Genomic DNA, 23,310 nt, shown 5'->3' on the forward strand with positions numbered 1-23,310 from the left:
GTGTGCTTGTGCATGGGTGTGTGTGTGTTTGGGAGAGGTTTTACGGTTGGGTCTAGGGTCAAGTCTTGCAGGAACCATCTGGAGACCTGCCTGTGCTTTGCCCCCACACAGTTAGTTTGCATAGACAGGCAGCACTTGTCAACACAACAGGTGAAACTGCACTCAGCAAGTGACCCGGCCCTGAACTAGCCTTCATCCGTGGCCCAGCATCTGCTGCACGAGCAAAAAATGAAACATTTCTCAAAATGAATGACTGATGCAAACATTCCAACCAGCTGAAATGTTCCCTGAGAGTCTGCAAAAACAGGAAACAAACTACATTTGATAAAGGCAGAGCCAAACGCGCTGACATGAAAAACATCCGGGAGCATTCGAGAGCACAGCCGTTTGTCAAAGACGGGGAGGAAAAAAAAAAGAGGATGAAGAAACGGATTTCACTGAAAGCTGAGTGATGCTCTGATGCCACATGCCCCGACTCCAGAACACGTGCAGAGGAAGAGAGAGAATAAGAGACAGGATCGCAGAGCTACAGCAGCAGGACTGCTGGACAGCATCATAAGGACACACACACGTACACACACTCTGTCAAAGAGCAATTACCATAAACCCTCTCTGCATTATGTATCAGCCGTGCAATACTTCTCTTTGGCAATGGATCTTGATATATGAAACAGCACGCGTGTGTGCAGCATGCTTTTATTAATTCATGATCACTTTTGCATGTGCACATGCATAATGTCCAGGTGGCCACTGACGCTCAGTCTTAACAGAAGTTTATAAGATGACCTCAGAGATTTTTTTAAAAAAAAGTAATTTTCGACTTTTTCCATCTGTGAGCATTTATCTCAGTCGTAAAAAATTAAACAAATCTGATTGTAGATGAAAATCTGCTCCAGTGAACGCAGACTGTTGGCAGGATAAAGAGAGTTTACATTCAGGACTGAAGCTGCCTAATCTCTTCTCTTCTTTCCAACTTTGAACTGAAAACAATGCAGGACTCCTCCCTGGGGAGCATGTGTGATAATAAATCAACAAAAAGTAGCACAACTCTTTAAACTGAGTTATACTTTAAAGGAGCAATTACGCCAAACACGAAATGACCCAGAAGTTATTATAAAATCCCTCAAAGAATAAAAAAAGCAATGTAATGTCGCACCATGGAAGTGTATCAGCAGTATGTTTATTAAAGGGCTTACCTACTAAATCAAAGTGCAGTCCTCCACTGAAAAGAGGACAGAGCGAGAAAACAAGCAATGGACTGACACAGGCAGTGACGACAGAGTGACCTCTGGGAGTTGCTTACCCCACATAATGACAGGAAAATCCCTCAATCTCGTCATTTCCCCCCCAGCCAGGGCAGGAACTGGGTCAGACGGACTCACAGACTGATAGACGGCCCCCCGAGAGGAAAAAACACAGGTATGAACGAGGAAACTGAAGTCAAGGAGACGCAGGGAGGGATGCAGGGAGGGACGTGCGTGGCAACAGAACTCATCAGGAACTTATTAGTGTGTATGTGTGTGTGTGTGTGTGTGTGTGTGTGTGTGTGTGTGTGTGTGTGTGTGTGTGTGTGTGTGTGTGTGTGTGTGTGTGTGTGTGTGTGTGTGTGTGTGTGTGTGTTCTATTCATTCATGCAGTCTTACTCCTGCAGTCACTGGGTCAACATCACAGTCTCCTACAGAAGCAGGATGCCGACAATAAGGGATAATTACCTCTTCAGTATGCAGGGTTTTTGAAACAGGAGCTCTTATCAGCATTAGAGTCCTCCAGTGACTACCAGATGATAACATCTTTTATTAATGAGCTGTAGTGACGGCCTTTAGAGCTGCAGCAACCTGCAGTCTATGTGTAACACACTACGAGAGACAAGAGGGGATCACTGATAATCTGTATCAGACCAAACCTTTACCTGCAGAGAGGTTAGAGTTCTTCAAAGCATGCAACAGGTGCCTGACTGACTATCTGACAATGTCTGGAATATCACAGCTGATCCTTCTGCAGAATGCAAATTAAAGACAACATACAAGATATGCACACACTTACACCTTAAGCTAGATCATTTTATAATCTGGGAAGCTTTTAAAACCAGCATTATGACTCATTGAACCAAAGCACCCTCATGTCTTATTGCTGAACACTGTGTAACAGCTCATGAAAGCTTTGCTTGTTATAGTCCGCTCTGTCTTCTGTACTTTGTGGTAAACTTTGTGCTGCTGTCTCGGCCAGGACTCTCTTGTTAAATGGGTTTTGTATTTTAATGAAAATATTTCTGGTAAAATAAAGGATGAATAAAATGTGACAAAATAAAATACTTCTGCTAAAATACTTTTTACAGTGGCGCCGTTGTACTAGCGGTCTAAGAGCGTGCCCCATGTACGGATGTCCTCATCGCAGCAGTCGCTGGTTCGACTCCCAGCCTCGACCATTTGCTAAATGTCTTCCCCCACTCTCTGCTCCCCGCATTTCCTGCTTCTTTTAAGCTGTCCTATCCATTCAAGAGGCAAAGATGCCCCCCCCTAAGAATACTCTTTACAGGTTCCATCAAACAGGATGACAAAAAGAGAAGTTTGCTTTGTTTTAAGATTAAAATGTGAGCAGGTTTCCACCCACCGGTTGGTTACACCCATCAAGCCCTAAAAGCTCAACGTATTTTCAAAGTTCTGTAAATGTAATTTGAACATTAAAGATATGAATCTTGTTTCATTGGTTTATCTTTATGATTGGTTTGCATTTTGCCAGTTATCTCAGTCTTGCTGTTTTGTGATATTGTAGTTAACGTGGGCCCCCCATCACAAACTGTATTGTATTGTGATTCCAGTCCCTTCTGCAGAGGGTGACGTCTGACAATGTCTGCAGCTGCAGCATGTTCTACACCTTTCTCTTTATCCTCACAGACAAAGAGAGGAAGTCCTCTAACCAGAAACTTCATTCAGGATAAAAGCAGACGATTTAGATTGATCCCAGCTGTGGCTTTGGCAAAATAAATAATTCAATGATTCCTCTGCTCACCATCTCCGTGTCCCTCCCTGAACAAACTCTGCATAATACAGTGTTTGGTTCATGTGTGTGTGTCAGTGTGTGTGTAGTTAAGAAAGAGCCAGAGAGACAGAGGGGAGTGTTTGTAATCATTTGTTCATTTGTGAGTGTGTGTGTGTTCTGCAAACATCCACTGAAACACAAACGGACAGTACAGGCAGGACTGAATGTCTCTCCCACAGACCGACACTGTGTGCTGGATGATGTGATGTGAGGAAGGAAGAAGAAAGACTCCAGTGTATCTGAACCTTTCACTCATTGTCTTCACATCCAGTCTAAATCCATACATTCATGTGATGCAGTCCTGACTGAACACTGTCGCCTCTGCTGCTCTAAACTAAACGTTAAAGAAGCCAGCAGCTCAGGGAGACATGCTGCTGTTTGGATAAACACACTGCATCATGCAGAACAGCGTGTGTCCTGTTGAGTTTCCTGAGTCGACTTAATAACACCTCATTATCAACTTTAACTGAAACTCTGCATTTTTTTTCCATTACTGCACACTGCAGTTAGTTACTACTGATGGTAATGAAGGAGCCAAACACAAAACTTACAGCTGAGACACAAAGATCCCTTCACATAGAACAGTGGAGCAGGAAAATAGTGTTTGATGGGAGTGTAATTATACTCAATGAAGTGTTACACAGTGAAATATGTAGGCTAATGCATGCTACTTTACAGGGAGGAGTGTGTTTATGAAGGAAGGAGAGGACTCTCACTTCAGCAGGAAAATCAAACTTCCAACAGAACAAACTGCTTCAAGAGGAGGCTGAAGCACTTCATGCTGGATGTATGATGTGAAGGTGGGTGACTGTAATATTAAAGGCAGTGTTACAAAAAGGGAATGATAAAACCTTAACCATTGACATGTAAACACACAGTGGGAGCCTCACATAAACACACACTCAGGCATGCACATACACACACACCGCTGTTCAGCCAAAGTGATCCCGTCACAACGCCTCTGTTACTGGCTCCAATACCGGTACAAAGGTAAGACAACTCAATCCCACCATTACGCCTGTGAGACATTCACACTGGAGGTGAGATGTTACAGGGGAGTGAATATTACACTCTTAACTGGCCATATGAAAACAGCTAATGTGATTTGATGTGCAGTCCTATTCAGGAGTTTATTCTTCAGTGTACTCTTACTCTAAACAAGAATACTAGAGATGTCCCGACTTCAGATCTAATCTTCAGATTGGAGACGATCTCTGCATTTTGTAATGGATTGGTGATCAAGCATTTGAGCTGATCATCTCACCCAATCACTGGCATCAGCTGTCACGGCCATCTTCCACCAGATCCGTGTCCAGTCCGTCCCCAATCCGTCTCTGATCCACCGGTCACCAGAACTGATAGGTTTTCATTCTAGTCAATGTGTTAACTCCCACTGGATCCACTCCATTGCGCTCCGGCTGTGTCTCTGATGCGGCACGTCAGAGGCCATTAAGACAATAAGGATAAAGAGTGGAGTCAGACAATCGTTGATTCAGTGATTACCACGGAAAACCCTTGTCACATGACTCCAGTCCGGCGGTCCTGCTCTGTGCTCCGTTCTGAAAAGCAGCCGGTGGGTGTTGACGGACAAAAGAGCATGGAGCCCGACCACAGCGGTTTGGAGACGGACCGGCCATGGATCTGGTGGAAGTCCCATGTCACTGAGATCAATTTGCAGATGAACACAAATGCACAAGTGTAGTGGAGCGTCCTGAATTTTCCCAACTGTAATAAGTAAATGGATGCAGAACTCCAGCCACAGCTTAAATTTTATTGCAACACTTGTGAGCGGCGTATTGCAGCAACAAAAATCACTTTACAGCACCCTACGGTGACTCTCCAGGTCCAGGGTCAACCAGTTTGAAAAGGCAGAAACATACCAAACACAGGATAGTCTGTGACATTAGTATTAGCAACCCAGTGACAAAAATGTCCGCAGTGTGGAAATTGGTAATATATGCAGTATGATCATTTCACGAGGCGGCAGCAGAAGAGCTGTGTTCAATACTACTAATTTGATACAACAACTAAAAACTAAACATGCAACAGAATCCACAAAATGAACTGGGCAACTCAACTCTCTTAACTCCTGGGCAACTATTCACTGCGCAAACTGATCAAGCATCCGATCAGGACTTGGTATCGGCAGATATTCAATATTGAACAATTGGATCAGGATCAGGGGGCCAAAAATTATGACTGGGACATCCCTAAAAAATGTGTTTGGTATTCTAATAGGATCTAACTTAGAATATTAAACTGTATAAGTCATATAAAAAAGTTTATTTGAATGGGTATCATCTCTAATGCATCTGTAAGAGTTACAAGTTCCCATTCCCTGAGTCCTTGAATCCAAGAAAAAATGTCAAAGTGTCTTCAAAACTTGAAGATTGCTATCTTCCACTGCTGGCTTTTTCACAGACTCTGACGCAGAAATAACAGAACATTGTGCACTCCTCTCTAACTGATGCTGGTTTCACTTCACAGGTGGAGCAAGTCTGTGTTTTCTACCTCACTTCACTCCTGGAGGATTCTGGGCAGAACTCTTAGAGAGCAAAAGTTTTCTTTAAGCCTCAAAGAGCTTATGAGAGAGGCGGACTTAGACATGTGTAGGATATAGCCTTAGCAAGAAAATCTGCAGCTCGGCCTTAAATACAAAAAAACTCAAAAGCCTGTCTTTGCAGCTTGGTGGGATGCCACTGTTGGGTCATGTTTGCAGCTTCACTTGCGTTCATATCTATGCAGAGTGTGAGATGATACAGGAGGAGCTTTAACCTGTGTGTGTGTGTCATGATGCTGTTTGAGATTGTCAGCTCTAGCAGAAACCAACCCTTCATGTGTGCAGAGAGGAAGCGTGTGGCTTCTTCAGGGGGAGCTGGGTTTTCTAAATTAGGCAGAAGAGGAAGAAACTGCCTTCCAAACACACTAAACATGTCACACAGAGTGTTTATTCATTCACTCCTGACTGTTAGAGTGACATCTCGTCAGCGTTATGTAAACCAGACTCAAGAATGCAGCTCCACTCAAAGCCTCAGCAGTGGGTCCCTCTGAACGCAGCTCGTCTGGACTAATTAGGGACAGATTTACCATTTCTTATTTTAATGCTTCACTTCAGCGTTCTGCTGCACACAGCTGACCTGTCGAGTGAAAATGAGGCTTGAGGCGACAGACAGAATGAAACATACTACTTCACACCACTGAAAGGTCAGTCCAGAAAAAACAACCCAATATGGAGAGCACAGAAGTCTCACTGTACGGGTTTAAAATATATAAAAATATAGGCCACATGATAAAAAAAAGCCCACAGGAAGGTTCTTAATGTTAGTCAGACGTCTTGTATTTGGTTAAGAATTATGCTCCAAGAAACACGCCAAGTGTTTAGCTTGTGAATGAAGTGACCAGACTGTACATCACACGATAAAAACCACAGAGTCCCTTCAACACACACACACACACACACACACACACACACACACACACACACACACACGCACGCACGCACGCACACGCACACGCACACACAGTCACACACAGTCACACACAGTCACACACACACACACACAGTTGCTGGAGCCATTGCAGCTCCAGACAGAGAGCAGCGGCTATTTGCAGACGACGAGGGCAAACATACATTTAACTTTCGTTCCCACCACAAGTTCAAACAACATGCTAATGTCTGCTTTTTCCATGAGCAGACTCCAACAGTGTTATAAGGCCAAAGAATACAGCATGCTAAACTGTGTCAGGAGCTGCATAAAGGCCCTGAGTCAAACTGTGAGGCATGAGGGAGATAAATGGAGCGAGTTGAGGAGGGAGCCAGGCGGAGGAAGGAACAGTCTGCACAGAGGTCCTTCAAACTATTTCAAAAAGGATTTCATTGGACCTTATATAAACCTCCACGGCAAGAAAAAGTCTTAAAGATGAGGACAGAATAATGTGCAAAGATAAACGTACGTGTTATTACACAAAGACACGACTGTGTTGGAGCAAAAACAGGGGGACATAAAGCAAAAAAGTGCCACATGAAGGAAATTTGCATAAAATTTTGGTCAATCATTTGTCTTGTTTATCTTTTAGTTTAGACCTTGTTCATCTCAAGCCATAGTTTGAAAAGTTTGTGGCACACTGTTCTGAAATTTTTCAGAGTTCAGGGACTGAACTTGACTGAATCTGCGGTGTGAGCAGGAGATTGATGCCGCTCATCAGCAAAATAATAGAAAGAACAGAAATCCTTTCAACAAAATCTTGATATCCAGCCAGACTTCCATCTGATCGCTTATATAAAGTAACTTTCTCAGAGTCCTGACCCTCTGAGAGTATCCAAGGCACATAAATGGTCCAGACAACCTCATAAAAACCCAACAGGACAGCGTCTCCTTACTTGTACTGCTGGTGGTCCTTGGTGCTGCGAGTCTTGGCCATGAAGCGCTCGGCCAGTTTCTCCAGATTTCTGGAGTACTCCATCTCAATCTCCGCCTTCTTTCTGAAGAAATCCTGGAGGTCCTGCAGCAGCTGGACCCTCATCTCCGTCTGCTGGTCCAGACATTTCTGCTGCTCCACCAACTGGGCCCGGATCTCTGAGGAGACACAGGAGGAGAAGATGTAGATCAATATAGAGTCATGTACCCGATGGCAGAGATAAAGCATACATCGTCAATATAAAGTCGTCTGTCCGAGGTTGTTCTGACAAACTGAATTGTGGTGTCAGGTTTCAGTGAGTATTTCAGTCACTGTTTGTCAAACACTTTGTCGTTAACACTGAAATATGTTGGATTAAAAAAGCACATTTAGAAATGAATATCGAGAGGGTAATGTGTCTAAATTTTTCAAACCCCCTCCCTTTCCACAGGTACACCATCATTCTGTAGGAAACATTGCATATCGTATCTTCTCTTATCTTACAGAGTGTGTACCCATCAACGACACAGAAAAGCCCAGTGCAGCTTATTATCCCTCAGTTATGAGTCTCCTGAACCCTGGTAGAGATTTAAGGTGAACTAAACTGGTCTCAGGTGTTTCATTAAGGCTGAATATAACTCCAGGACGAATGGGACCAGACTCCCATCAGACTCAGTTACAAACACACACACATGCACATCCTCATCAGTGTGACTGAAAACCGGAGCCCCTTCAGCAAGAAGGGGAGCGACAGGAGAGCGCGCTTAAACAGGTAGTGTGTGCAGGTAATGACCCTCTGAGGTCCTCTCTGAGGAATAACGCCTGTCAGATCACAGCTCATTTAAACTAACATGCTCTATAGGACAACCTAACACACACACATACACACACTCGCACAGGAGTTGTTTCCTCTGCGTGTCCTCTCTGGTCAGGGCAGTGTGTAATGGATCTTTGCTAATGGAAGGTAGCAGCAGCAGACATCTTCAGCAGAGGAAACAGATTAATGAGGTGATTTAAAGCCACACACACACGCACACACACACACACACACACACACACACACACACACACACACACACACACACACACACACACACACACACACACACACACACACACACACACACACACACACACACACACACACACACACACACACACACAAATGCAGAGGCACAGAGTGATCCCTCATAATAAAGGCCAAAAGTACCAAGGCTGCAACATGCCTTCACAGTATATTTGCACCATTCAGTGGCCCGGGTGTCGTTATAAAAGGTAACAGACTGTCAGGGCTCGTGGCTGCTTCTTGGCTCGCTGACGCAACGTGGAGAACAACACATCAGCTGAACAGGACAGGATAATTGTTTCAGCGTCGTTTAATGTGCGCTGAATTGTCCTCACTCATGGACGATGTGGAAATAATAATGCAAACACTAATATATTAAGATCATGTACTCAGAGGAGGGTACTGCCAGCTCAGTCTTGCTTTAACCCTCAATAATTAAGTGCTTGGGAACACGTGAAGCAGGATTATTAGACCATAATTCTAAAAACTAAACCTCCAGGTCTGACCTGGTTGACCCGTTTTTGACGCTTTAAAAAAGGCTTAATGCTGAAACATTATTACCATTACCATGATCGACAATAAATTAATCTTATTTAATTATTTAAAGCAACTGTAAGGAGTTTTTAAGTGGTTATAAACCAGACTCAAATTAATATTGGTGTGTTTATACAACCTACCGCAGCAAAGCAGACATCCTGGAAGAGGATTATTTAATTATGTAATTTCAAATGCAAGTAAATCCCAATGGCACACTGAAAAAACAGCCTTTCTAAAGATCTATATATCACGTCAAAGATGTGTTGTGAGCGGCACATTAGACATTAAAATAAAGCAGATGTACAGGACAAAATCAGCACAGAGATAAATGTCCAGCTTTGTCCACAGGAGGTGCCAAAATCTACCCAAAAGTTCCTGAAAGGAGCTTGAAGTATTTTTTAAAATTTGATCTATTTTCATTTTTGTTCTATTTTAGAGTCAGCATGAAGCAGAAATGATCAGAAAAGTTTACAGAGGTGATAGCATTAATATAATGTGTCCAATGCAAACCCTGTAACTCTTACAACATGAATTTGATGTCATGTTCTGCACTTTGAAACCCATTACACCAGGGATTCACGACAGGACAGTCTGACAGACTATACGAGGGAAAAGCACTTTGGGCTACATGTTTGTATGATAGGAGCTACATAATTGAAGTCCTGTTTTGTGCTGTAAATAAGAAAATATATATCAGGTACTCATGCAAGAGAGGATGAGAGGGGGAACCCTGAAAAAATGAATACTACGGAGTTATAACTGTCTAACTGGATGATTTTTTTTATAATCTTAATGTTAAGAAAATTTACAAGCCAGGCTTGGAAAATCACAGCAGCAATAGATGATAGAATCTATCAGGCAGTAGTGTAGAAAAGATGAGGTAGCACATTTAAATATAACAAAGATTGAAGTGAGAAAATGATGAGTTATCAACAAACAAGAGCACAAAAGGCGAGGTAAGGGACGTTAAAAAGAGAGGACGTTGATGTTGAAGAGAACTATTAATAACTTTGCTTTCTGAATTCCAAATGTTATGGTAATGTGAATTTGTCCCAAATAAACAAGCTATACTTATCAAACATCTTCTTATGTAAGGGTGCACGCTCTTCCAGTGGTCTCCTGACAGCAGGTTATGCAGCTCTGCCCAGTTTCATATGTAGGACAGCCTGAATGTCAGCTCTGCCACAAAAACAGCTTTCTGAATATTACTCTGCATCTGTTCGAGTTTAGAAACTGTTCTCTGAGTGTGTGTATGTCCGTCGCAGGATCTCCACAGGTGACTTGTGTTGCTTTGATGGATGAAATGGCCAGTGCCTGTAAGCACTGAGCCTCTAACGTTCACTTTACAACCAACTGTTTCTGTTCTGGCTGCAGTAATAAGATGCAATTAAAAACGACTTAAAATTATGCTTTTAACATCCCCACATGCTCTGAGGTGTATTTCTCATTGCAAATACATGACCCTTGTAATGGTCAACCTCCCTATTTGTGGCACAGACTGCTTATAAAGACAGGCAACATCACAGTTCCTTAAAAGCGAGGCCAAACACATTTCTAGCTCTTCCTCCTGACTGGCTGTACGAGGTCACAAAGCCTGCCTCCTCCATGTTTCTTGGGAGTATTTTGGATTCGCTTTACAAAAAGAGGAGGTAGGGAGGTGTCGTCCACCTTTATATACAGTTTGAAATAATTCAAACCCCAAATGAGTGTCTAAGAGAGGATTCAGATCATTTCAAGGACAGCACAGTCTTGAATTTCTGAACAAACTAAATCAGACCTACGTTTGCTTGAGAGTCTTACTCTGCTGCTTAATGAATTCTCTCATTAATATGAAAGTAAGTGAAAAAAGGAGAAGTATTCAACAAGACAAAGTGCAATAACTGCTTTTGAAGCCAGAAGATCCCTAAGAGGCTTTATGGTATACCATCAATATCTCAGTGCGTCCATCTACTTAATGGCTAATCAGCTGCTGACTCAATTAGAAAGCTTCTAGTCTGAGAGAGAGAGAGAGAGAGAGAGAGAGAGAGAGAGAGAGAGAGAGAGAGAGAGAGAGAGAGAGAGAGAGAGAGAGAGAGAGAGAGAGAGAGGGGCTTCTTTGGCATTTGTCCTTGATGCAGTAATCGAATTACCAAAAGGCTCCGTTCCAGTCATCAGCATTAGATCTCTAAAGTATTATAAAGTAACGATTTACATCAAGTTCAAAACCTGTTGATGATTTTCTGCATCTTAAAGTAGCAGCTCCTTACTTCTGGCACTCATGAGGAATAAAGCTCTTAGATAGAGACAGACAGGACACAAGGGAGGCATTTAATGAAACTAAATCTGCATGAATGTTGATTACAGGACAAGAGTAACTCAAACACAATGATCGAGTGTGAACTCGGAATCGGGCGACAGGGTTTAAAAGAGAAACAGATGATTGGCTGCAATGAAGACCTCAAAAGTTCCACATGGAGACCAACAGGCTGTTGACCAAACTAAAAGATCACCAGTGAGCACTATAAAGACAGATTTTATATGAGACTGTCCACCTGGCCCTCTTGATGAATGGGTGAACCTTTCAATGTCTTCCATCTCCAGAGGGCGTGGGATTAAAACAAAGCTAGCACGGCACCGACACAACAGAGCGCAGTGGATCATTTAACACAATTACATTCATGACTGCACACAGAAACTCATTAAATCATTCATTTTCTGAGTCCAGCATTGGCCATTGAATCTGCAGGACCACGTCAAAGTGTGGAGGAGTTTATGATAAAAGGCATCCAGCTGTCAGAGAGGCTTACAGGTCTGCACTTCCTGAAAGTAGGACACAGACTGAGAACTCACTTGGGTTTATGAAAACTCAGCTGCAACAACAAACTAAAACCAGAGAGATAACCACAGAAATGAAGAGACTCTGCCTACTGCTGCAGTTTTATACTAAGAATCAATACTTTTTAAAGTCATGTCCATACGCCTTATCCTGCACGAAGACGACCGCCTGCTCCCTCTGTGATGAAGATTTTAAATCTCAGTATCACACACCAAACAGCTGTTCTCATTCATCTGTTTGTCTTTTACTGCTGGTGGATGAATATGGAAACTTGAAACATGGAGTTCATTAAATGTTACATTTTAGCCACTGGGGTACTTTAGTTTACTTTTGTTTGTTTGCACAACATAAAAAAAGAACAATAAAGAGTAATGTCTTAAACTTTGTGCAGGAGAGGTTAGAGGAAGTAAAGCAGAATAATCGGGCATTGATGAGTTATGATCAGATTACTAATGGGAATAGTCAACTGAAAACCCAATGAGAGTCTAACCAGCTGAAGTAAAGATGGGATTCTGCTTCTCCAAAGATAGAGATGAATGTCTCTACAGACCCTATAAACATGTACATTTGATGGTGGGCGGGGGTTGCACAGTATGGATGGTACAAATATAGATGCTGCACTATACCCTCATCCTGACTTGTGCATTACTGTTCATATCACTGGTGCCAAATCGCAATACTTCAATTTTTCTTCCAATTTGACTCACTGCGTCTCTACTTCATAACTCCTCCGGGTGGCGCTAATGACATAAACTCTGTACTTTACACATGAGGGTCATTTTTAGTTCTTCAGTTGATCTGGTATCATGATGTTTAATTATATGTCTGCCTTGTAATTTACCTCTTATCACAGGCCTTGTATCAGGTAACGTAACATATGTATCTTATTGGACGTAACATTACGTAACGTCACATCACGTCACTCCACGTAACTTCACGAAACGTCACTTCACGAAACGTCACTTCACGAAACGTCACTTCACGAAACGTCACTTCACGTAACGTCACTTCACGTAACGTCACTTCTCGTAACGTCACTTCACGTAACGTCACATCACGTAACGTCACTTCACGAAACGTTACGTAACGTAACGTCACGAAACGTCACATCACTCCACGTAACGTCACTCCACGTAACGTCATGTCACTCCACGTAACGTCACATCACTCCATGTAACGTCACGTAACGTAACATCACGTAACGTAACATCACATCACGTAACGTCACGTAATGTAACTTAACGTAACATGACGTAACGTGATGTGACCTGACGTAATGATTAATTGTTTGTTTTAGCTGTATGTAAGATGTTTTGGAACTGCACATAAAATGTATGTTAATGTTCAGAGTGCACAAATTTATATGCATTACAAATACGCAGGGTGTTGAAGGGGTGCATCAATACAAAAGGTGACTTAGTGACGGGTCGTAGCAGAAATGTTTGTCATGTGAAAGGTATAAAACATTTAAAAATCATTTTCAAACGCCAGAAAACATCAGGGAATAATTCCAGAAGTGTGTTGACGTGTGTTTACAGCACCGTCAGGTTCAGGTGTGGACATGACCTTGGGTTGCAGTTCGACAATGACATAAGAGAAGTCTTCATGTAAATATTTGAAGTGAATAACTACGTCTGTTTACTGTTAGAGGAAGTCAAACAGATCTTCCGTCATGTGATCCCTCTGCTGCAGGTGACATTAGTTATCAGTTTTCTTACAAAGTGTAAGCAGCAGCCTGACTTCTTTCACAATAAAACAATGCAATCCAAAGTTCATCTCAAGTTTATCCATCTCACTGTCATAACAAGTGTTCCTCTACTTTTACGTGGTGCATTCCTGTCGCTCTGAGGTCATCTGTATGGTAAACACGTGTGGAGTCCTCTATGCTGAGGGATTTGGGTGTAGGGGGAGTGTGTGTGTGTGTGTGTGTGTGTGTGTGTGTGTGTGTGTGTGTGTGTGTGTGTGTGTGTGTGTAGAGGGGGGCATCAAAGTCCTCTGTGATCCCTTTCAAACCCTGGAGCCAAGGGAAGATGAGAGCACCTGTACACTTTGTTGAGAAATGACACTACAGGATACAGGAGGGAAACAGCAGTCATGCTGCAGAAAAGTAACAGTCACTGTTTTCTCTGAAATGTATGCACGCAAACAAAGCTCCACGTTCATTTAAACTCACGCTCAGGTTCATGTTGTCATGAATGGAAAGTGGCTTATATAATTAAAGCACAGCAAATAAAGTTGTCAGCAACAATTCCAGCTGACTGACAGTTATCCAGTCAACGAGGCGCAGAATGCACATGATGTCGATATGCACAATGAGAGCGAGCAGTTTGGTCTTTGTGCTAATCAGTTTGGACCAGAGCCCTTTTGTTTCTGGCCTGGACTTTATCCAGTCGCTCCTCTGGAGGCCACATCACATACTTCCCATAACCCCATTCATGGAGACAAATATGTCCAAAGTTGCAGTTCAGAATGGCTTCTGATTTGCCGGATAGGCCCGTTTCATTGTCAAAGAAAGTGCCTCGTAAGCAGGATGGGTACTGACCCACATTGTTGACCTCCAGAGAGAGAAACTAGGCTTCAGTGAAAACAACCCACCCTCTGTGAGGGGGCAACAGAGTCAAGTTATTTTCTTGTGCTGGAAAACAAGCTCTGTCACGATCAGCGTACGACGGAAACTAAAACAGTCTGAGGGTGACAAAAGACTTGACAGATTTCAGACGATCATCAGAGGATTTGAGCTGCAGAAGCTAACAGAGTGAAGCTGTAATTATTCTTCTCCAGAGATAAACAAGTTGTAACAACAAGATAATTTTAAACTCCTGTACAATGCAAGTATGATCAATTGATATTGATTCCTGTTTTGATGTCACAGAAACAAACTCCTGTGTATCCCAAACTGGTTCATTTTGTTATTTTGGAATGATTTTCCCTAAAAAATAATGCACAGATTCAAAACAAAACATTTCCTCTGATTTATTAACAATAATCCAGAAGTGTGTGGTGTAGTGTGTATCTGCAGAGAGTCTGTATTTTCGTACTACAGTGGTCATTTAATGGGCATCAATCATTGTGTTTTGTTGTGTTGTGAAGTTCACCGTCAACAGTCCACATGTCAGGACTGATAAACATATAGGGAAAAGGTGACACCTATGTGTCTCTCCTTTGCTCTCAGTCTGTAAACAGTCTGTGGGCATTTTTATGAGACGCCAAAAGGAATTCACAAAAACCAGTATCTAGTGGCCTGTGAATTATACCTGTTAATGATATGGCTGTGACGGAGGGCGGAGCAGAGAGACACACTGCAGGCAGGAAGAAAATCCAATACCGTTTGTGCATGTGGATATGGTTATAATTTTCTTTCAAATGTACCACTTTTAAAAAATGTAAAAGTAACGTCCTATTCATCTGTTTTACTGATTGTCTTCTTTGCAGCTGCTCTGGGTTGACGAACCACTGCTGCTTGTGCTCAGGCTTCCTCTCTCCTTTGCTTCCTGCAGCTTGCAGGTTGAAAATGTAGATCAGTTTGTTTTGTCCAAACTATGGAATATAAAAGTAATGGTGACTGTATTGTCGTATAAAGAAGTAATTCAAAATAGTAACAACCTTAGTCTACCTCACTCATATGCTGTTATGTTGAAGGTGAGTCACAGATGACTCAGAAGCTGTCATTCACTTCTCCAGAATGTCAACGATTTGTCTAATTTGAAGGTATTGAGCAAACTGATGTGTTGATTCAGCTCTTTGTGGGATGTTAAGATAAATGTTAAGATCCTGAAACCCAGTGACAAAAAAAACTGCTGGACAGTTTGGTACATTTCTGTTAAATTGGACTGAAAATAATCCTCTCCTGCTCAAACCAGTTTGACTCAGAGGATGCGTCAGTAAAATCTTCTCAACATGCTCCGTCCTGATGCTCCAAATAAACTTGGCAAATCCGTCTAAAAAGCATCTTTTGCTTTTGCTGAGTGCAGCAACATGCTCGTCTTTGGGTACCACTACAAACACTCAGGGAGTTTCTCCAGTTTCTCAAAGCTGATTACAGTCTCCACAACCAGCTATCTGGGACGAGCTGAACCACATCAGTCCCTGTGCTGCATTTCCACATTCAGAGTGGCTCATCATCACTACCTGAAATAGCAGCTGAGGCCTGGGGAGTGCCGCTACAGGAGGGTGCCCGGCAGTGGCGGCTGGTGGAGTTTTCTCCTGGGGGGGCTACAACTCCAAAATAGTACATGTTTGCTTGCTTTTTGGTAAATGTCTGGGGTATCACACCAGTGTATTTACATACACGAAAACAGCAAAAGCAACATTGTAATGTCATGTACTGTTCTAACTTTTGTACATAAATTTTGCTCTTCTTTCCTTGCGAGAAAAAAATTTCTCAATGACTCTATGGTTAAAGTCAGGGATGCTTTTGACAAGTTTCTTCTCCATAGAGAGCATGGCCAATTCATTGAGACGATCCTGTGACATTGTGTTCCTGAGGAAGGTCTTGATTCTCTTCAGTGTTGAGAAGCACCTCTCAGATTCAGCAACATTCATTTGATTGTCTTGCTGCATCACCTGTAATAGATAAGTGACCATGGTGATGGTGTCTCATGGCTGCAGTATTCAGGCTGCCACTGGTGCAGTAGGCTAAATAGCTTCAGTTGATCATTGATTAATAAGATTTGTGTTTACCATTTGTATAAGCTGTGTAAGCTAATCATTGTCTCAGTACTTATTTAAAGAGGTGTAGATATTATTCATGCATCACCAATTAATGTGTGTGTAGTAATGACATTACATGCTCGCCAGCAGAGGGCACTGTTACACTGTGTATAATGCTTGTTAACAAATAATCTGTCAAATAATAGCATTACTATTCCTGCCAGTTTAACTTTTCTGAAAAGTTCTTTAAATCAGTAATACCTGTCTTAATCCATGATGGGTCAGATCCTGATGTTTGGAAAAGGAGGCAGGGAAAGCAGACTAACGCATTAGCATCACTGCATGTAGTTAGCCTTGTTGCTAAACCAGGTCCTGGAAAAAGACCGGGTGTATTGTCTCCCTCTGTCTTTGGACTGATGATTAATGTTGATGTTCGGCTGATCAGGTCCACGCTCTTTCACGTGGAGCTTCTCCTGGTATGTTCTCCTCTCTAAAGGTGATGTTTTGAGTGACTTCACTGAGTTATTTACTTTCTCTGCATCTCTGTCCGATCGTCTCCTACTCCCACGGCTCGAGCTGTCAATCAGCCGCGCTTGATGACACACAGCTGTGACGTCAGCCCCATGACAGGAGGGTGGTGGTTTGTAAATCAAGCTGCATTCAGCTCTGGGCGCAGGGAAGGTGCGCCCCGACATGGCCCTATCTCTTGTATTGAAGAGGAGCTACTGCGCATGTACAACTTTTAACGAGAGTCTATGGCCAAAGATTTCTGCGCCCCGGAGGAAAACCGGAGAAAACCAGTCTATGGGGAAAACCCATGGGGAACATACGTCACCAATCAGACAACACAGATGAACGAAACAGCTTTGCTAATAATTATTTAACTATACAATATTAATCTTGCTCATTTTAAAAAATATATATATATACAGTTCAGAATATTATTTTATTATTTCAATTTTTTTTTTTTTTTTTTTTAATGTCTTGTGGTGGTTGGTGGGGCGGCGCCCTAGCGCCCCTATTGGCCAGCCGCCACTGGTGCCCGGCCCAACCATCTGCTTCAGATCTGGGGTTTGGGACTGTGGGGAGTAACCCGTGCTTCTTCTGGAGGCTGGAGATGAGCCAGGATAAGCGCCATCAAAGGTAATTATGAAACGGCGATCAGTTTGTAACGGAGCACGAGCTTTCAATTACAGCGGGATTGGGATCACATGCCTGCAAGAGCTGAGGATCAACAGTTGGTCGTCTTCTGACAGTCTGAAGTATTCTGATAATCCAACAAGGCTCCACTGCCATACTTGATCCTCATGGGGCTTTCATTCATGCTCTTGCTTCTTTAATACATTCATACCGCATGAGCAATCAGACCAAGGATGTGCCTACCACGTTGACAATTTCCATGGAGCATGACTCACTGTGCAGCTAGCTTTTATGCTGGGTCTTGTGTTAACCAGGGATCTGTTATTTGATCTGCTTCAGCAGCTGGTGTCTGTGCACATTCAGTCACAAACTTTTTGATAACCCCTTTTACTGAACACATTCATGTGGCGGTGCAGCAGGAGAGCCTGTATTCTAAAAACCAATGCAGCCCCTGTGACACGGCCGTGTTTTTGGTTCTATATTTAAAGAGAAGTGACATGCTGGAGGGAGCACAGAGAGGAATGTGGGAGATATTAAATTGGACCTTTGCCCGCCACGGCACATGGCACACACCTGTGCCGATGAAACTACCCACAAAAACCATGCGGCCCCTTTCTACAGCACTCTCTTTCAAACCCAGATTTAAATGACACTTCTGTGAGCACTCTGAACTTTTAAGCCATCAAATTCTTGTCCCCTCTCTTCACCTGAAGCGCTCTCTTCTCCTGAAGCACTCTCTGCACCGTTAACAAGAGGCAGATGGATGGGAACTAAAAGACCTGCAGGGTGTCTGAATCTTTACCAGCACTGTTCCACTGGGCTGCCGCTGAGTGCTTTATCTGCAGCACGTGGCATGCAGGCAGGCCCTGCACTGGACAGGGGGACACTTCAGGGATGAGAGCTGACGAGTGTCTTGTGACCAGTGGAGGCTGATGACTTGTAGGCGGTGTAAACTTGTAAATGGTTGAGTGATTAATGGACGTTTTCAGATAGGAGAAGTTTCTACTTTTATCATCCTGACTCATTACGGCTAATAAGTCACGACCCAGAGACCCACGCATACACCATGACTAAAGCTGTGGCAGCGATATGCTGCCATGTGAAGGAGGCTTTATCTAATGACTTCATTACAACAGTGTGACCAGTCTGAATGATATCATGTACTCGGTATGCTGGACCCTAACAATCCCTCTAACTCACATCTGGGCATGAGAGCTGGAATGTGTCACTGATTCCTGTGTGTTTTTTCTCCTCAGATTACATCATTGCAGAGATTAAATTACTGACATCCAGGCCTCATTTCTTCTACCAGCATGCGCCATACCTGCTCTGTCTGTGATGAGACGTTTCAAGCATTAAAATGTGGCGTGTTTCATGTTTGATGGGAATAAAACTGTCATGAAGAAAGTTATGAAGTGGAGAAGAGTCAAGTCTGTTTGAAGGATTACAGACTATCAACAAGACTGAACTGATTCTCTACAATCATATCCAACACAGCCAAACTACACACAGCACACTGCCAGCTTTACCAGAGCGTTTTATCTCAACGTATTAAGAGCTGGCACTGTGTGCCCAATAAAAACATCTGAATTGACATTTTATCAGCGTCCAGGACCACAGAGAAAGTTTCAGTGTAAGCACTGAAGGCCAGAGTGATCCAGAGAACAAGTCTGGCCTTTAAGCATTCACACTGATGGGTGAAGCAGCGTCCTGTGGGATATATTATAAGATCTAACCGTGTATGGGGCTGCACAATAAATCACAGTTTCAACGTTATGACATAAACACACAATATTTCACTCTGAGCGTGTTTATATTTTACCTTATAGATGGAGGTCTGTGTTGATGTTACTGCTTTGACACCCTTTAGGTGAAGTCAAGTGAAAATAATTTCCTAAAATCTTTCAAAATTTTCAGTATGAGCTGCAGGTGTGAACGCAAACAGACATAATTTTCACCCAGACGGTTTCCTGCCTGTCAGTACAATTTTTGCAAGAAGTCAGGGTGATGACATTTAAGTCATGACACCAAAAGAGCGACAGGTGACAGGATAAATAAAAACCTCTGAGGTTGAAGAAGGAGAATCATTATAAAGACAGGAACAGGACATCCAACAGTACAAACGTAGCATTGAAAGGAATGTAAAAACTCTCATTATAGTGAAGGTCTCTGGTGTTTTGTCCTCCATCATGTTGTAAACATTGCACTGTGGCTTTCACAGACTGATGATGTCAAGTCCTGTTCCTGAGATGCACCCCCCCCCCTCGTCTGATAGAGAGGGCTTCATGATGTGAGAGGACAGGCAGGAAAAAGTCGGCATAAAGTCGGGTGAGAGAAATCAGTTGTTTGCATTCACACGATAACGTCCGGAAATTTTCAGGAGATTTCTGCATGTGTTAGAGGGTTTATGAGCTGCTCACATAAAGGAATGTCTCTGACAGACACACACACAAGCGCTATTTCTCTCAACAATTCCAGCAGACACACACGCAGACACAAACACACACACAGGAAGTGCAGTAGTAGCTGTGACTCAAGTTCTTGCGTTTGTCTCGGGCCCATGAGCAGTGTGGGCGGCCGACCCAGAGTCCAGGTTCCTTCCTGCTCTCTGATTTTTATAGTCTGATTCAGAAACAGCTCAGTGTGCTAACGACTTAAACAACAATACACTCCTGCAGTCAGAAAACAGATGTTAGTTGAGACGACTGACTGAGCAAAATAAACACTTCAATCTATGTCGGTTCCACTCAGCAGGGTCATTTTAAAACCTGTAATTTCAATAAGTGAAATGTAATAAATCCTGCCAATTAGATTCAGCTCTGCCAAAAGGCATACGAGCCAAAGAGCCGGGGTTGCTCAGGCAGAGCTCCGACAGCCAGAGGCCAACAGCAGGCAGGAGAGAGATCAATCACTGCTGACATTACGGTGGCCTGTGAGGACCATCGTCTCCATCCAAACCAAACAGGAGTGAGGAGCTGAATGCTGGGAGAGAAGAGAGCACACTTTAGAGGCAGAGCTGTTTGTTCAGCTGCTGGGGAACATCCAGACGCTCTGTTTGATCTGGACACCAGTCTGCTGTGTGTTAGGAGCAGCCAGGATGTGTGTCCGTGGTTCTGTGTTGAGAAATGTTTGTGATTGAAATGTTTGGAGCGTTCTCGTTATCAAGAAGAGGACCTCGAAGTTCTGCTGCATCACCAAAACATCAACATCAACCCTTTAATTCATTCTAGGGATGGGCATTTCAAGCTAAAATACTCTTCGATAATCATTGGCATCTATTAGATGATTATTCAAATAGATGCCAATGAAAATGAGGAAATATTGGCAGTAACTCTTAGATTTTTATAACGTGAACGAATATTCAAAAATGATTGCCCATCCCTAATTAATTCCAGCTTTTAACCTACTTCTCTGCAATGATCTATCAGAAGGAGTTTACTGCAAACAGTCAGATTGTATCCACATGCTAAACAGGTAAACACTTGCTTGTTGTGTTTTGTCCTCCAAGGAGGTCCTCAGTCAAACAAAACTATAAATGAAAATGAGTGGTGTCATCATTTGAAGGACCCAGATCACGAATGAGCCTTCCTAACCAACACAAACATTCGGCCCACATAAATTAACCTATAGCTTACAGATAATTTAAAGTCATGAGGCCTCTTTCATTTTTAACATTTGATTCACTGGCCGATTAAGTTGAAGCCATTCAGAAGTGACACTTGAGAGTCAGCCATCTTGTTTGAATTGGAGCATGATGAATCTCAGATTTATAGGCCCATGATGCACCCCATGCAAATTGGACAGCTTTCAGTGCACAGCTATGATGCAATTGGTGACCAATGTGCCCTTAAAGCAGTGGTCTCCAACCTTATTAGCAACATGGGCTGGTTTTATTGAGGCACATTTTCACAGACTGCTGGTTCAATGACCGGAATATAGATTTGGCATCCAAACAAACCTGCAGTGACACCCGAGTGTGTTCCTTATGTCCAGTCTACTCTGAACCTTTGTTTTGGTTGCTCTCACTGCAGAAAACCTGCTTCACAAACATAAAACAATGTGCTTCTTCTTTTCTTTGCTGTAGCTCTGGGTCACTGCAGGAATCCTTTTGTAATCACAAAAAATCAACAAAAGCTGCTGAAAAAGAAAGAAAGCAAAACTTCTCTGAGACAGATATGCATGAAGAGGTGAGAAAAATACAGTTTTGCAAACAGATTAAGTCACACTGTAACTCTAGTTGCTTCTCTTTGACTACATGCTAAGGACGACTGAGGATTGTGGAGGACTAGCGTTAAAGAATCAGTTACATGTGTGTGGCTGAACTTCAGAGAAAAGAGTGTCCGTGTGAAATACATTGATCTCTTTCAGTCTCTTTGCCAGAACTCACTGACTTTGTCTCATTCATCTCCTGACCATCCCCAGCTGCTCTGTCTGCTGCCCTAAAGGAGCCAGCGTGACTTTTCATGTGTGAAAGAAGAAAGAGAAGAAGATTATCTGTGGACTAAAACCACTCCAGGTCTTCAGCTTGTTTGGATTTAAAGACTATACTGTGAAGATACAGTGTTCTTCTCTCAGACTGCCTGACTTTTTCTGTGTTCCCGGTGAAACACAACACTCTGGCATGTTTCTGTTCTGCCTTTGTCCTTTTGTTTGGGGATATTCGACAGGAGAGAGATAAAGAGGCTAAAGCTCACATGTCAAGGCAGCCAATCAGCCTCTTTCACTCCACAAAGCTAACCTCAGGCTAAAGACTTGGCTGGGCAGGTCTGCAGCTCCTACAGTTGGGATGTTTGTTTGGGGTTACAACACTATGAAAATCCTGTGGTTGGACAGCTGGAGAGATAAATGCCTTTAAAGAGGGTGTCGCACGAGAAACATCTGGAACAGAGGCACACAGGCTTTCATCTGTAGGGGTATTTACTTCCCCCTCGCAGTAAACAAACGTTAACTGAAACATGCTGGCAGAGGAACCCTGAGAGACGGAGCTAAAGCATGAAGGAGTGGTTATCTGGCCTTCAGGGAGACATCTGAATCTGTATCCTCATATTTCACAAACGACAGAGTGGAAATTTTGTCTGTCAAACGACTCCAACAGTAAAGAAACTGTGATGATATTAATAATCCAAATTTGTGTTATTGAAAGACTTACTGAAAGAAAATAGCAAACGCTATTATTTTTTAACTGAGGGCAGAGAGTTTTGTGATGTTTCAACCAAAATTAAAAATCCCAAAATTGAGAAAAGCCAATGTATCATTAAATTATTTTTTGTGATAAAAGTCTGATCCATTAATAAATCCATCCATTTTTGCATAAGAAAATATAGCCGCACAACAAACAACACCGCCTAGACCTTTTTGTTTAAAAAGTTTTATAAATACATTTTTCTTACAAGTATGTCTAATATTAAAAAGAAAAATCTGGGGCTGTCAATTTTTTGAATCTAGTTAATCATAAAATTTCAAAAAATAATCTTGATAAATCACATTTTAATCACATGTTTAAAATTACATTATTTCGCACATTTTAAAACAGTCCTTAAGTCCATAGTAAAGCAACTCTTAGCGGCGTCTCGATGGATGAAGGAAGCAGGAAGACGCTGCAGTGGCTGTACTACGGTGTGCAGAAAGAGACACAATAGCACTTAACTGAAGAAAACAACATGAG

At 42.6% G+C, this 23,310-nt stretch overlaps 1 protein-coding gene across 3 annotated transcripts in view; it reads right to left on the reverse strand.

Moving 5' to 3' along the window:
- srgap1a (SLIT-ROBO Rho GTPase activating protein 1a) overlaps positions 1–23,310 on the reverse strand; it is a 117,897-nt gene that overhangs the window by 71,221 nt on the left and 23,366 nt on the right. For all 3 annotated transcript variants that reach the window (XM_034685674.1, XM_034685672.1, XM_034685673.1), the window contains exon 2: positions 7,421–7,616. In XM_034685674.1, the coding sequence (XP_034541565.1) occupies positions 7,421–7,616 (196 nt within the window). The remainder of the gene's footprint in view (positions 1–7,420; positions 7,617–23,310) is intronic.

The sequence above is a fragment of the Notolabrus celidotus genome, chromosome 6 (assembly GCF_009762535.1).
Source record: "Notolabrus celidotus isolate fNotCel1 chromosome 6, fNotCel1.pri, whole genome shotgun sequence".
Classification (NCBI taxonomy): Eukaryota; Metazoa; Chordata; class Actinopteri; order Labriformes; family Labridae; genus Notolabrus; species Notolabrus celidotus.